At 46.9% G+C, this 16,294-nt stretch overlaps 1 protein-coding gene across 4 annotated transcripts in view; it reads right to left on the bottom strand.

Annotated features, from left to right (window-relative positions):
* RNF43 (ring finger protein 43) overlaps positions 1 to 14,705 on the bottom strand; it is a 44,960-nt gene extending 30,255 nt beyond the window's left edge. For 3 of the 4 annotated variants that reach the window (XR_015774445.1, XR_015774443.1, XM_088066243.1), the window contains exons 1-2: positions 14,267 to 14,643; positions 12,921 to 14,159 (exon numbers count right to left, since the gene is read on the bottom strand). Coding sequence is in view for 1 of the 4 variants with exons in the window: in XM_088066243.1 (XP_087922369.1) it covers positions 12,921 to 13,157 (237 nt within the window). In the remaining 3 variants the exon portion in view is untranslated. Of the gene's footprint in view, positions 1 to 12,920; positions 14,160 to 14,266 lie in introns of all 4 variants that reach the window. The other variant, XR_015774444.1, reaches the window with a different exon arrangement.
* Positions 14,706 to 16,294: the final 1,589 nt, after the last annotated feature.

The following is a 16,294-nucleotide window of genomic DNA, read 5'->3' as shown; positions in this document are numbered from 1 at the left end:
CTACAAACTGGAAAAGTCAATCAAATGGAGGAATTCAAATTAATTCTTTGTGGAAATCTCACTGCAGATAACAAACACCAAGTCCTGCACCATCACAGTGTCAGAAACAAGGCTTGCCACCAGCTCTGATGTCTCTTCCACATGAGAAATGCACATTTTAGTGTGACCAGGCACAGTCTCAGAAACGAACAGAATCCAAGAACAAAGAACTCAGAAAATACAGAGGATAAGGGACCTGTACAGTGAAAGCACCGGCTGAAAACAACCAAAGGTCAATGAAAGGACAATATCATGATGAAATAACAAATTAACATAGCCTGCCAGACTGATATCATGGTCAAAAGGTCAGATGTGAACCTCTGGGTACAATTCAGATGAGGAGATCGAAGATCACAGGAATTGCCAGACTGAATTAAAGGAAATCCGTAACAAACACCCAAACCATGGACTGGTTTGCGTGGCCACAAGGCAGCCAAACCATCACTGACCTCTCCAGGCAATGTGACCCCTCCACTAGGACACAGACGAGACACAATTCAATAAAACAGTCACCCTTCAAATATGTGCTAACATACACACATGCAAGAAAAAAATCTTCAAAGGTCTTAAGATTCAGCAGCTTTCACCTGGGCTCCAGAGGAGTTTTCAGGGAAGCAAAGGAACACTCCCAAAACATCCACAGTTTTTCAGCCTACCTCCTTAAGCCCATGTTCACACAGATACTTAGCCGGAGTTTAGAAAGTATTAAAAATCTCTCAAAGTTCTCAACATAGTCAACAGAACTAAACAAACACAAGGAAGTTTGTCCTCATGGAAACATTAGCCTCACTTCTGCATTCATCTTGTCTGCACTATGGCCACCCAAAGCACCAGTTTCATTCCACCTTTTTCCCCCTGATTTCAGCAATCATGGCACAAGGTTCCCAGTCCTGCTGGAAGAAGGAAGATGTTCCCAGCATTAAGCTGTTCTTTGGGATGCACACTTCCAATGTGTATGTGCTCAGAACAGGAAGCAGGGACAGACTCCCACTGTGGGCCAAAAATTCACCCCAAGAACAAGACTCCAGTGGAAGCAGGGAGAGTAGTTCATGTGGATTTGTACATCTCCAAACAGACCAATTACCATCCCTTTATCTCCTTCTCCTCTAAGTGACAGTCCACATACACACGAGGGGTAACTCCACACAGTAATTCTCTCTCACAGTAAGTGGGTAGGGCATCTGAAGCACTTCAGAGCAGTCTGCAAGCCACAGTCTGCCTGATCTGAGCATTGCTGAAAGCACCAGCAGCGGTGGAGAGTTTCATGGAGCTCCACAGCCATGCAGACACCAGCAATGGAGCCATCCTCTGGAGAGGCCATTGAACCACTTGACCTTTGATGGAATTTACTGATGGCTGGAGGCACAAGGCTTGGGCAGTATCACAACATCTCCTGATACAGGATGTTATGCAATTATCAGTGCCACTGCACCTCTTTACCTGCAAGCTCATCACACAGATGGACAGAGGTCTCCTGGGGGGTTTGGTCCTGGGCAGACAGAAGGAGATGTTCTGTTTGACATCAATGTCTGAGGAAACCAAGCTCTCTGTCCATGTCTGGGGGTCACTGGGGGAAAAGAAGGGCTATTTTCTGGCTCCAGCAAAACTTAGGTACGACCTCAGGAAAACACGTAAGAAACCTTATCTGGGAAGGGGAACCAAAGGTTCATCCAGCCCAGCATCTCTGCCTTGACAGTTGCCAACAGCAGATTTCTGAAGGAGAAATAACAGGACAAACAGGAAATAACAATTGTAGGGCTTCTGTCCCAGGTATTCTCCAAGCCTCCAACACTTTATAGACTCCCCGAGGCAAAGCTGGGACCAGTTATTTCACAGCCATTGATGGAGCCTTCTCCCATTCATTAGTTCCAGTGGTTTTTGAACCTCCATAAACTTTCAGCATCCACAGCAGTTCCTGCAGCAAGGGATTGTACATGTTAATTGTGCAGTGAGTGAAGAGCACTTCCCTTTGAAGCTGACTCTTTGCAGCCTCACGTGATGCCCCATTATTTTCATATGGATAGAAACTAACAGTCAATCCCTATTCATGACTCTGTGGATCTTCTCTGTATCACCCTTCAGCTGCCAGAAGAGAGTTAGTCCAGTTTGTTGTTCTTCGGATAAAACACATCTTATGCTTCCTTTTATCCCTGTGTCTTTCTCCAAGCATCTTCCAATACAGCTACTGCTTTTTTAGAGCTGGTACATCCAGGTGTACCTGGGATTTCCACAGAAGCTCAGAGAGATCCTCTGGCTTATTCTCTCATTTTCATTGCTAATATTCCCTTTGTCTTCATTACAACCACTACATGCCAAGCTGACATTGACAAGGACCAGTCTGCTAAAATCACAGTACGCAGTTGTGGCAATGGGCAAATGAGAGCCCATCACCTGAATGTGGAGAGATGACTGATTCTCCCTGTCCTCCCGAAGTATTTGGTCTCACAAGGTCATGCAATGATTCACAGATAAACCTTGTCTTCATTACTTCTAATTAGATCATGTAAAGCTCTAGAACATACTAAGCGCTCCTGTTAGTGCTTAGTTAATTCTCATCAACATTTGGGAGAGCACAGCTACAGCACACACAGCTCCTTCCAAAGGGAAAGCGTGCCAGTTACTGCCTCCACCTGCTTCTTCTATTTCCATTATTTATGGAATTCCAGGAGCCTCCTTCTTAATCCACGTATGAGTTATCCTGGAGGTCTTTGCATTTGGGAAATTCAGCCAGACCTGCCCAACTGATGCCACTGTTGACTCCTTCACATCCACTTTTAACACTCTGTGTTATAATTTCTATCAACTTATCATTTTACAACGCACTGCTCTGGGCTTTTGTGGATGAACTGGAGCTCAGAAAAACACGGGAATCCCATCAGCCACCTTCTAGGGATTTTCAACAAGAGTTCATGGACAAGTTAATAGCTCAGTGATTTCATCCTCCCCAGTCCCTGGGTGAATACCACCTGATGCCAGCGACTGATAATGGTGATTGTACCTATCTTCTTCACCATCTCATCTCCAGACATTTCAGCCTGAGACACATGAAAGCACAGGGAGAATTGCATTCATTTTTCTGCTGGGAGTTTAGCTGTCCTAAGCACAGCTTTCAGACTTTTAGATTTTTTTATAGAGCCTAACAATTGTCAGGTGAGCTTTCTGCTGATGACTGAAGAGAATCCAGCATTACCATTTTCAAGTTATTTCTCTTGTCTTTTCACTCTTTTCATGTATTTTTAGGCTGTTCCTCTTTTTTCTAATTCTAAATTCATTCTTAATTCTAATTTCTAATAATTTCTAATTTCTAATATTAATTCTAATAATAGAATTTTCTAATTCTATTTTTTTCAAAAAAAATTTTTTTTCTAATTTATAATTTTCTAATTTCTAATTAATTTAATTTTTTCTAACTTTCTAGGCTAATTTCTAATTTTTGATAATTAATTTCCAATTTTTCTAATTTGTAGTAGAAATTTTTCTAATTTTTGCTTTTCCAGGATGCTTTTATATACTTTTTTACTCTTATATTTAGGTATTTTGATATGCTTTTTTCATTTTTCAGGTATTTCTTGAGAGGCACATTTTATCTTAGTTCTTGCTGTAGTGTCCTCAAACACTTTGATGCACAGAATGTAACTCTTAGCTGCCCTCTCAGATTCTTTTGAATGACCTCATTTGTTTTCATGTCACCCTTTCCTAAATTAAAACACAACTGGGGATGAATTTTGGCCTCTTAACATCTCAGCAGGAATGAAGCACACGATTGTCACTGTCCCAGGGTGAAGCAGGATTTTGAATGAGGGTGTGGAAAAGGCCAAGGCATCCCCAGTTTGTTCTGTGGAGAAAGCGACCATGGAAGAGGCAGCCAGAGAAAGAACACGAAGAAAAGAGCTGCCAGCAACTCAAGCCACAACCAGGTGCAACTGCCAGAAATGATGAAATGGTGGTTTCTCAACCAAAAGCCAACAAAAGTTATTTGATGATCTTTTTTAACATACGGGCTGCGTGCTGTACAAGCACGTGGGGTTTGTGCATCACTCAAATCTGACGTGCTTCTCTCATGGAGAAGTTGTGCAAAGTTTACAAACAGCAGCTTCTGGTCCCCTGGAGTGACAAGAGAGAAGTCAGAGGTCCTCTGAAGGAGGCAATGGAAAGACCAGATTATCTTTCTGAGGAGAGCGAAGTGTTGGAAGCAAACGCTGACAGGCAACAGCCTAAACCCTTCTGTGAACTGCTACTGAACAAGAACAGCACATACAGAAAAGCAACCAGAGTAACCATCATTCCAAGCCAGATGAAAATTATAAAAGATTAAAAAAAGACATTTGGGAGAGCAGATGAGGAAAAAAAAAAGAGCAGAGTGGGACTATGTGGTTTGAAGTATGTTATGTGAAGGAGACCAGGTGAAACAGAAGGTAATGGGGAGGATTTTGGTGGCCCCAGGGAAATGTTTGGAGAGAAGTCTCCAGCACTGACACTCAGGGACAATGTGCACCCACAGCACAGCTGCAGGAGTGCCATCCAACAGAACCCTCAGGGAGCAAAGGAACAGCATCACAAGCAGAATTCCCTCAGGATCTTGGGGAGGTTCCGCTTATTTTGGAATAGAACCACCTGAATAAATAAATAAAGTTATAAAGGTAAATAAAAAGTTATTCAGATCATTTTGCAAGGAACAGGACTCAGGACTGGAGCAGTAACACAAACTCTCTCACTACTCTAAGAAGCAGTCAAGGCTGGGTTCCTGGAGCTGTATCTCTACACTGGATGGTAAAGATGTGTAAAGTGACCAACTTGCTCAGATTTAACTTCTGATTCAAACGGACCCACAGGAAGCTACAGGAATCATCACCATTCACTCTCTCAGCTGCCTTTCATATCCTTAGAGACACTCCCTATATTTAAACAATGGGAAAACAACATTTTGGTGCAGGATCCTGCAAAAACTCAACTAATGAAAGAACCAAGGTTCTCCAGTCACTCCCTCAAACTCGTCTCCTCTGCTCTGCTACGTGGTCATCACCCCATATCCTCTCTAGACAGTGTCTTCACTGTGCCTGCCCTGCTGTTTTTCAGCTTGTTGGCCTTTGTAAGCAGAACTGTTTCACATCTCTAACAGGACTGGAGTGCTGCTCCTTTTTTACATCTGGATCAACTCAATCCCAGGGTCATCCTCGCCGAGCTTCTGCGATGGACGTGTCCCCCCTACACCAACAGCTCTGCACCAACACCCCATGGAAACAGCTGCTGAGGAGCTTTGGAAGTAGAAGTTAAAATCTAACCTTCCATGTAATTTTGAATTAGAATTCACATACCTTTTACCAAAACAAAGCAAATTTAATCCCCAAACTGCTTTACTTACATTCAGAGGTAACATGTCATAACCAAACTCAGTCAAAAGCTTTTAATTTGTTTCACAGAGTTTACAGCCAGAGGAATTTACTCAACTCCCCAGTCAGAACTGCTGTGTTTGACAATCCAGTGCATCTCTGCCACTACCCTGATGCTGAGCACAGTAATAAGCATTAGATTAACCCATTTGATCACTGGAGACCAAATTACTGAGATGGAGAACAAAAGAGAGATCAAAGGGCCACTAATGCCCTTAACCAGCCCCTTCAGGGATGGGGAAGTGACAAGGTGAGAATACATCCGTTGATTTAGGCAGATGATTCAGATCTCAACATGCACAGGAAGAGGATACACACCCAAAATTTCAGATAATTTGAACGGGGTAGCTGCAGGGGGGAAGAGAGTCTTCCACAGAAATCCGGCGGCACGGGGTAACCCACACAACCTGAGCACATCCAAACCAGTCTTCTCTCTCCTACCTTTGAACACTGACCTACATGTTTGAATGCCTTGCTCTGAGGTGAGGCCAATCTTTGATGCTCCTTAAAACAAGATGAAAAGGTCCCAAGACAACTCTTGGCCAACTCCCGGCTGAGCTGTGCTGGCAGCAGGCCCAAAGCTCCAAAGCATGAGATGTGATTACAATTCCTTAATGCAGCCTGAGAGTGTTGTGGGCAAATGAAAGGCTGTGCCGTGCTTCCTGTTCTTTACAGCCAAGGAAATAAGGGGAACAATAAACAGGTACTAAAACTAAGTAATAAATCACAGAACTCAAAGACAGAAGAGACCACCATGACCATCCGCACCACTTCTGTCTACTTTACACCTGTCCTGCTGCAGCCAAGCTCGACCTTGAACGGAGGGAATACCAAAAAGGTAATAAAATATGAATGTGCATCACTCAGGTGTGATATAGTCCCTCGTACTGAGATTCATTTTACATTTCTGCTTTGTTTATAACCCAAAATTTCACTTATTTGACTCTTGGCAGTCCCTGCAACACAGACTGTCGTGACACTGAAGATGATAGACCTGAAGGTCAAACTACACTGCACGTTTCCCATTGCACTTGTTACTTTTCTCAGTTTAGGTTAAAAGTTGCTTGTTTTCATACTGTGACTTTTGGACAAAGTCCACAGAAAGCTTTTATGCAAGGCTGTGAACATTTTATGCTTTCAGGCATGTTTTTCTGCATGGGAAGCCACTGAGATATATTAAATAAAAATGCATGTCAATTTTTGTCCAAAATCCAGCCTGATAGAACGGAGCCCTCTTTGATCATACTGAGTTGGTGTAATTTGTATTTCTTTGACAATTCTGAAAGTTTTCGATTAAAAATAATGAATTCACATGCAGTTCAGAACAGCCTTCCTCAATCCACAGGAAATGCCCACCAAAGCTTTCATTTCACGGAGGCACAGAAAAAAAATTCAGTAATGGTTCAGAACCATTCAGCCACAAACTGAGCCTGGCTGCAGCCTGCAAGCACCACAGCAGCCAGGCTCCCTCCTGTAATCTCACCCCTCTGCCAGCTTATCTTTGGGAAATGTCCACTTGTTCCCTGGATGTATTCCAGGGCCTGAGCATGGCCAGATGTCCTCTACTGACTGTCACTCACCCCAGCGCTGTGGGTTCAGTCTCCTGACCACAGATCTCTGCCACCAGACCTGTCACCTTTTCAGCGCCGAGAATCTTCAGTTCACCATGGATCTGCACCCACCCTCATAAATAATTCAACTGCAACTACAAGCAGCACCAGATGGTGCACTGGGAAGCTGGGAGATTTAGGTTTAAAGTCCTTTAAACTCCTTCAACAGGGAACAGCTTCCTGTCCCATGTTTTCAGGGCGAGGAAAGGAGAAGACACACCATGGAAAGCTGCAGCTCAGCCTCTGTGTACGCTCAGGAGAGGGGTGGAGGTTCAGAGCAGCCTCTGAGATCGACCTTTTCTAGCAGCCAGCTCTAACTGAGGTTCACACTCTGCATCTGGGTTTTAATGGCTGACCTTCCAGTTACACTTAAATCCTGCACCAATACTCAACTAATCCACACTGTGGGTTACACTGGACACTGCCAACTCATACTCTGTGTCAAATTTCTAAGAGATCTGCTTGAGCCAAATGGTTTCTTCAACACCACCAATGTCCCTGTGCTGGGTGACTACAGCTTTTTGAGTCACTGCTTCATGTGTTCCCCAAGACAGCTTCTACTTCCATGTAGCACAGAATCACAGGATGGTTTGGGTTGGGAGGGACCTTGATGCTCACCCTGTTCCACCCCTGCCATGGCAGGAACACCTTCCCCTGTCCCAGGCTGCTCCAAACCCCATCCAGCCTGGCCTTGGGCACTGCCAGGGATCCAGGGACAGCCCCAGTCCTGTGCCAGGGCCTCAGAACCCTCACAGGGAAGAACTTTCTCCTAATATCTAATCTAAACCTACTGTCTTTTGGATTGAACCCATTCCCCCGTGTCCTGTCTCTCCAGGCCCTTGTAAATGGTCTCTCTCCCTCTTCCTTGTTGGCTCCTTCAGGTACTGGAAGGCCACGACTGGGTAACTCTGGAACTTCTTTTTTCCAGGCTAAACATTTCCAAATGCCTCAGCCTTTCCTGAGCAGTATCCATGTGCTATGTAAAAACATGGGTTTTTTCCTCTGTAGGAGCCATTCCTCCCAGAGTTTCAGTGCAATTTCCCGTTAATGGTTTGTGTCAGAGTCACGTTTTGGTCCTTGGGCACCCATTTTTATTGTGCTGCAGTCAGGCCAAGTGGCTCCATTCCTGCTGCTTCTGAGGCAGCTCTGGCACATCAACGCTAAGTCAAGTCTGTGAACTTGAGTACGAGCTGCTCCAAGAGGCAGAAACTGCTCCTTTGAACTGCCTCACACTGTGCTATCTGACCAGTTTATTCACATGTCATTTAAGTCCCCATTATCATTTGGTTCGACTTTCCCACTTCTTTGATCTCTGTCAACATTATGCACCCAACATCCTTTTGTGGATGCAGGAGCTGGGAGTAAGAAGACTGCTCAGGTATTTACTGTGGTACGGGTTGGGAGTGGAAACCTCTGGGAGCAGAGGTGATTCCAACTCCAGCTGCAAGTGCACTGCAGCACTGGGAACAGTCTCCTTTGTCCAGGGTGATCCCAGAGCGTTCATTACAGCAATTCCAAGGGCCAATTATCACTGCTCTTCTGAACCCTCCTCCTCTAACTGGACCTGTGATTGATTTTCTCCCTCTGAATGGTACATGCCACCTAAAAAAAAGGGCAATTCAGGCTCCTCCTCCTCCAATTCTCACTCAATCCATCCTAAATAGATCAATTTGAATGTTTTTTAAATAATTATTTTTCAGGGGGGAGAGGAGGAAGGATAATCCTTGGTTTGGGGGTTCAGAGCCTTTAGGGAGCTTTTTCTGTGGGTTTTTTCAGGTTTGATTTTATTTTCTTCAAGGTTTTTTCCTGAAGTGTTAAGTTAAAACACTGCACTCCGTGGGTAAGTGAAACTTGACTTTCTCCTACAATCCCCTCATTATGAAACTGCTGAGTTTGCACAGAAATGGAATGAAATTGCAATGAAATAATGGATGTTGGGAAAACTAGTTCTACACACTGCCTGCCCAGTAAGACTGTGCTACTGTCCCACACATGCACTGGAATTCTCTGTGTCAGCAGGTGAAGGGATTGGGAATGCTGATCACTTTGCCCTCCCTGTAGTAATGTGAGGTTATCCATCTCTTTTTAAATATCATTAATAGGGGCTCTTCCCAAACTTTTAACACTTTTTCTCAAATACCCTGGAACTAGACTGTACCAGCCACCACCACTCTGCACAGACTAAAGGAAATCATCCTTTCCCTTGTGTAGAAGATGAGAGTTATACACACTCAAATAAAGAGAGATTAATGCTCAGTTTTTATAATGCACCCTTGAATCTTGATCATCCTTGAACTGTCCTAAACCAGACTGTAAGTGATGAACTAGATCTTAAACATAAAGATTTTTTTATTTCACAATAAGATTTGCACATGTTGTAACTCAAATTAGAGGAATCTTCTCTCAGCTCTCTCCAGTGACTCTCCTTTTCTTTCCAAGACATTCCTTATTTTCCTATTTACCTTCAAACCAACATCAAACCAATCTCCAGAGTGGAGACTGAGTCAAGGGCAAGAAGGAAACTGAGACTTATTCCTGAAAAGTCAGCCAACAGAGCAGCAGAAGTATCAAAAAAAGAAGCTGAAAAATCTCTATAGCAATTCTGTGAAAGGGAGTTCATCTGCAAACAGCCATGGGAACTGTAATTTCGAGGGCATGTCAAATCCTGAGCTGCTCATGGATTGTCCATTGTTGGTAAGTTCCATGTACGTTCCTTCCTACTTGTGTAAAAGCTTTGGTTCCTCCATCTGTAATAAAGGGCCAGGTTTTCAGGCTCCTGCAGTGGCCTAGCAGAGATCACAAAATCCCAGAATGGTTTGGGTTGGAAGGGATCTTCAAACTCATCCAGTGCCACCCTGTCATGGCAGGGACACCTTCCCCTGTCCCAGTGTCCAGCCTGGCCTTGGGCACTGCCAGGGATCCAGGGGCAGCCCCAGCTGCTCTGGGCACCTGTGCCAGGCACTGCCCACCCTGCCAGGGAAGGATTCCTTCCTGATTTAAACCTCCAAACCTAAATTTCTAATTTGGAAACTGCCAGTGAGTAACCCAGGTGCTTCCCGCGTCCAGCAAGAGTTAATGCTCCGAGCAGGTGCTCCCTGAACAAGCTGGAGCACTGCACAAGCCTGGAGATGATTTCTGCAAGAAGTCTGAGGTGTTGCTTTTTTGACCTATAAAGGCTTAAGTGGCTCTGCTTGCTTGAGAAATTCCTCTCCCTTTGCATCACACGGCAGCAGCAGCAGCAGCAGGGTTGGAGTGCCAGAGGAACAGTGCCAGGGTTACAGTGGCAGGGGTGGCGGCTGCTGGCACCTTCCTGCTCACCCACTGGGCAGCAATGGAAATACAGAGATTCCCCACAAAACCACTCACAGGGGCAAAGGCTGAGAGGGGAATTCAACACTGGGGCTCTTTTATGGTAGGTAGAGAGGAGATTGCTAAAGTTGGCTTCTAAGATGTAACACAACCAAAGTCCATTGCTGTAGATGATCCTGGAAAATGGGGCAAGGAGAAACGAAACCAGGAAAACATTCTGGAAAAAGTGCCTTTGGTGAGCCTCCATCATTTACATGCAGGGTTTTCTGTATTAAATTAAGAATGCATTTCTAAAAATATATTGACCAGAGCACTATGAAGATAATTATAAGTCATAATAAAGAGAACGTGACTTTGACTACAGGGTCAACTCTGCAATACTGATCCTTGGGCAATCCTGTTCTACCTCTGCAGGAAGAGAATATTGCTTTGGAAACAGGACTGGGCCATCCATGCCTCTGTTCCAAGCTAAGTTCTGCAGTCTGTGTTCTCCTGGACAGGCTGACTGCACCTTCCAGAGCCTGACATAACCAAGACCCTTCCAAAAATGCTGTAAGAGCCCCACTTCTTGACTCAATAACTAAATGTATTATGTTGCTAAACTACATTTGAAGAAGCAATTGTGCAGGTATGTCTGCACAGCTTTAGGTTTATTTATTAGGCAGGAGTTCCAGGGACATCCAAGTTAAGCATGTGGCCCGACGTTTTTGCAAGATTGGGGTGTTGACAGCCATGTGCAAAATGAGATGCCCCAATAAAGCCTGATTCTGGTGGGTTTAATATCCCACTATCTAAAAGCAAACTGAAAAGTATTTGTCCCACTGATTTCTCACTTATTTTGTACCTGAAGTGTTACGTCCCCATTTCGTGTTTTCTCTTTCCAGAGGTAAGAACCCGGTACTGGATCAGGACCCAAACAATTCTAAACGTTGTTTTATCGGCCAAGTTTCGATGTTTAGCAGCAGAATTAGAAAGCACAGCCTGAGATCTGCAGGAGAGGTCACAGGTACGCTTGGCTAAGCCACAGCAGTGCCTGGCACCGGGCAAACATCCTGCTGCAGGAGGCACAGCCTGACCCCCTGTCCAGCGCTGCCGCCCCAAAGCCCGCGCTGGCTCCAGGGGATGCGGGGCAGGAGCTCAGCTGAGCACACACAGGGGCACAGTCAGAGCCTGAAACACACCCAGGCCAGCTCAGTGTCTGTGTGCCCAAACTCAACAGGCTGCATTACAGCTTCCCCAGCCCGCTCCATCTGGGGGATGACTTCTAAAGGATGAAACTGGACACTGTTCACAGCTTTTTATTGCAAACACCTGCTTGATGCTGCTGTGATGGCACAAAATTCCCACCTGGCATTGCTTCATTTGCTTAGAAACCTCCACACATCCCTCAGGACAGGCTATCATCCTCCCATTTCCAAAAGGTCCTACTCTATACTTTGTGCTCGGTTGCAACACCACTGCAGCTTTTGTAAGGAATAAATATTGACTTTCCTGGACATTGCCTCACAACAGAAGAGGACCTTGAGTACATTTGTCTCAGATATTTTTTAGCCTGATAATATAATTTTATAGCAGAGATTTCATTCTAAGGAGTTCAAAAGACATGGAAAATCAGGTTTTATTAATGTCACTAACTGTCCATGTTTACTTTCAGACAGCTGACCATGTTCTAAAGCTGGCTCAACTGTCCTTCTCTTCTTAAAAAACTACACAAAATTTATTACTTTTATTTAAATTTCCAGATTACAAATTTAATTAAGATTTCAACATATCCCATTTGGAAAGTCCTGGAAAAATCCAGAAGAAAATTAAGACTTAATACTAACACAGGCTATTTTGTCTTTTTTTTTTTTTGTTCTCAGGAATAAAGCACGGCAGATGAGCCACAGAATGGAGAGAAAACACACCAGGTGTCAGGAAACCAAGCTCCAAACTCAAGCGTGTGCAGGAGATGGATCTGTTCAGTGAATGGCTCAGCTCTGGCTGTGCAGCACCTGCACCTCCTACCCAGGTGTGGAGACACTCTCCCGTTAATAAAGGTCAGAGAACAGCAGTAATTCATCTATGAAAATACCTGGTGGTGCCACCACTGGAGCTCCTGTGTAGGTAACATTCACCCTCCAGGTACAGGCAACAACAAGCAGGGCCAGGGATCCTGGTGGCCACAGCCAGGGTGGGTTTTGGAGCTCAAACTGAACCCCGACCTCGGCAGAGAGTGTGGAAAACCTCATGAATTTCAGAGAGAAAAACACCAGTCCTGTTTTCTGTCGGATGTTTCACATCCCGACATGTGACTTGACACACTCAGCTTTATAACATCAATTAAGATACGAAATAATCTCCATGGACTCAGCCGAGCACATGCACAGTTCAGCAGCAGCGAGGCGCAGCTCGGCCCCGAAGGAAGGCTCAGCCTTCGCACGACGCCGCTCCCCGGCCCCGGTGGCCAAAGCCCGGGGACAGCGCACGGAGCGCGGCACCAATGCAGAGCTCCACGCCGGGACACGGGAGCCGAGGCAGCCGGGAGGGACAGGGGACAGGCTGGGGAGGGACCGGGCACCGCTGCTCTTACCTGGAGCAGTTTCCCTTCGGCCGGAGTCACCTCGGCGACGCTGGCGAACTCCCCTTCCAGGATGATGGGCTCCACCTTGAGCGGGATGACCCTGATGATGGCTTTCTGCGCCGCCGCCCGCTCCGACTCCACGGCCGCCGCCAGCGCCAGCCCGGTGTGGCCCAGTCCTGCCTGCAGGGTCGCCATGAGCAGCCAAGGCCAGAGGACAGCCAGCTGCACCTGGGGGCCAGCACTCATGCTACCAGCAGCGGGCTCGGGCCGCTCATACCGCTCGGGAACGCGTCCTCAGCGCGGCGGGCCCGGCGCTCCCGGCGCTCCGCTCACAGCGGGGCTCGCTCACCGCGGCTCCCCGGCTCTCGCCATCCGCGCTCCGCTCGCCCCGTGCCACGTGCTCAGAGGCCGCCGCGAGCTCACAGGCATATTTTAAACAAACTAACTAAAAAAAACCAAAAAACCAGCCCAGTATCCTAAATTGTGAGTCTCTCCTCCGGCAGATAAATCCAGAAGGATCAAGGAAACAGGTTGTAAGCGAGGAGTCAGTTCGGGTGCACAGGGAGCATTAGGAACTCCTCGGTCCCACGGAGATGAGGCACACGGAGGTCTCCCCGCGGATGTGGAGGCCTCCTGTCTCCTGGCCAAGAGTTAGGAAGATCCACAGGTCCAAAATATCCATCCCAAATACCCTCGAGAGACACCTCACCTTCTTGCCAGCATTCCCACAGCATAAGCTGAATGTTATGCGCAGCGATTGGTATCCTTCCCAGAAATTAGGCAGGCGGCATTCCTTGAATTTATGGTGACAAGAAGGCTCGCTCCAGTACCGTTCCCTTCCAAATGGAGTTGATCCCTTCCATCTCCCACATGCCAGAAGCGCTTCATTCAAGTTTGGAGACGAGCTTTACTTTTCCCTTAGAAGCCCATGCTCACAGTCTGACTCCGGGTAGAGTTCTCGAAGGTAATTAATAAAACAGAGAGCTCCTCTTCACGGCTGGAAGTTCCCAAGAAATAAAAAGGCCCCCAAACACTGCCGAAGTTTAGACACGAAGCCCAACAGGTATCAGGCAGAAAGTTACGGCGTATCTGGTTTCTCTGGCACTATTTCTGTGCGCGCCCGAGTTCCGGTATGACCACTTCCAAGCACGCCTTACGAGGATCCCGACTCAAGGCCCCACAAAATAAAATAGAAAGCTCCACGGTCTGCCCAAAGGTCACATGAAACGCATCGAGGAGTCTTCATAACTGGGAGAATTAAGACAGAAAGTGTTTTCGATTTAAATGAAGTTACAGTGATCGCACGGCTCTGGAGAGAAAAGGAGATTTACAAGGAAAAAAAAAGCTTTGCAAACCTGTTAGGCAGCAAGCCTGCTGGAGTCCGCAGGGGCCGGGCCGGGAGGGAATGCTGCTGTAAATCCCAGGCAAAAGTTACTTCCAGTAGCTTAACAAAACCATGTGGCTCTGAGGATGTTTGGGCTCGGTCTTAAAAAAAAAAAAAATAATAAAAATTGGAATTTGTAACCGTAAAAAAGTATTAAAAAAAAGAAGCAAACTCTCTCTCTCGCACACACGCAGCAGGCAGGTAGGTGCAAGCGGAGCTCTACAGCCCGAAAGAGGATCCAGGGAGATCAAAGGGAGAAAATTAGAACAGCCAGAAAGCTCCCGGGACAGGCATGGCTGCAAGTGAAGTGCCCGCATGTACTCGGCCGAGCTGCGCTGCACCCCCGCGCTCCGGGAAGCTTCCCAAGCGCGGCGTCCCCGCAGCGGAGGCGGGCACCGGCCGTGGCGGCGGGCGCGGCCGGCGGGCTGGGCTGGCACATGGGCAGCGAGCGCCGGCCGAGCCGCTGCCGGGGGCGCGGGCGGCGGGGCGGGGACCGGACCGGGGCTCCGGGGGCTCCGGGGGCTCCGGGGGCTCCCGCGGCTCCGGCGGCTGCGGAAGGTCCCGGCGGGGCGGGCGGCCGAGCCCCGGGCCGGCCGGGCGCTCGTACCTGCGGACACGGGCGGGTGGAGCAGCCGAGCCGCCGCCCCCGGCCGGGCCGCGGGCTCCCCCTCCCGCCCGCCTGCAGCGCCCCGGCCCGCGGGGGCGGGGGACACCGCGCCGGGCCCCGGCCGCCGCTCCGGGCCGGCCGCGCTGCCCCGCGGGGCGCTGCCCATCGCCCCCGCGCTCGGGCTCGGGGAGGTTCCAGGTCGGGCTGATGTCAGAGGTCTGGAATTCCGCCGGGAGGTGGAGGATGCTGCGGGCCGCAGCGGGGATGCCGGAGGGCGCCGGGGAAGCCGCCGGGAGCAGCGGATCGGGCCGGGGAAGCGGACAGCGAGCGGCGGTGCGACGCTCGCGGAAATGGATAAATGGTGCAAAGGAGGAGTCGGCCCCCTCTTTTGTAAACTTGTCGCTGTGCTGAGGGGATTTGTCGTGACAGCCGCAACTACTGAAACACGAAGGATGTTTTCAACTACAACACTCGGTCATTTACAATTTAAAACGCAGAGAAAATGCAAATCAACCCCCATTTCTATTAAAAAAACTTACTGCAGATTCAGTATAAAATGTCAAGTTATCTATTTAAATATCCATATACTTATCTGAGTATCGATACACCTACGAAATATTAATATGCCTACAACTACGTGTATGTACATCTAACTGTGTACACATATAACTGTACATAACTATACACATATATCAATATAACTATATATGAAAATATAATTATCCTATAACTTTAGACATTTATACTATAGCTATATACACATATATAAATATAGCTGTGCACACGTATAAATATAATTATATACATAGGGAGCCCAGCTGGCAGCTGCTGCACATTTTCACATGCTCTCTCTTGTTCCTTCCTTTCCAAAGCACCCCCACTTGAAAGGCACATCTGCCAGCAGATGGAGATCTAGGAAGAAGCGGGAATGCTGAGTAAATCTGGGCCTTGTGTGTGTCCCCTGGCACACACATGGAGGGTGTGCTCCTGTCAGGGACTAAAACATTCAGCTCCGGTTTGGGAATTTCAGGCCTGCAGTTGAAAGAACAGGAATCCTGCTATTCTTCCAGCTTTAAATATAAAACAACAACAAAACAAATTATCAGCAAAGTGCTCCTGTGCTCCAAGATCTTTGCCTTCCCTTCCAACCTTACTAATTCAGTGATTCTGTGAGTCTGCTCAGTGTTAAATACATGCAGATATATATATATATATATAATACGTGCATCATATTAATAGAATTACATATTCATTATTTGACAGTGTTATATAACAATATTCCTAAAGATCTGTGTGAATATAGTAACTGAATACTCCAGAGTAGTTTGGGAAGAGGAGTTAGAGAAAGGGTATTTCTGAAAAAAGAAGAGAATCTGTGTAACAAAAGGGCTG

The sequence above is a fragment of the Pseudopodoces humilis genome, chromosome 23 (genome assembly GCF_049639895.1).
Source record: "Pseudopodoces humilis isolate 2021_Gansu_Grassland_sample_001 chromosome 23, ASM4963989v1, whole genome shotgun sequence".
Taxonomy (NCBI): domain Eukaryota; kingdom Metazoa; phylum Chordata; class Aves; order Passeriformes; family Paridae; genus Pseudopodoces; species Pseudopodoces humilis.
Note: the sequence above shows the minus strand (reverse complement) of the source record. Positions and strands in the feature narration are given on the sequence as shown.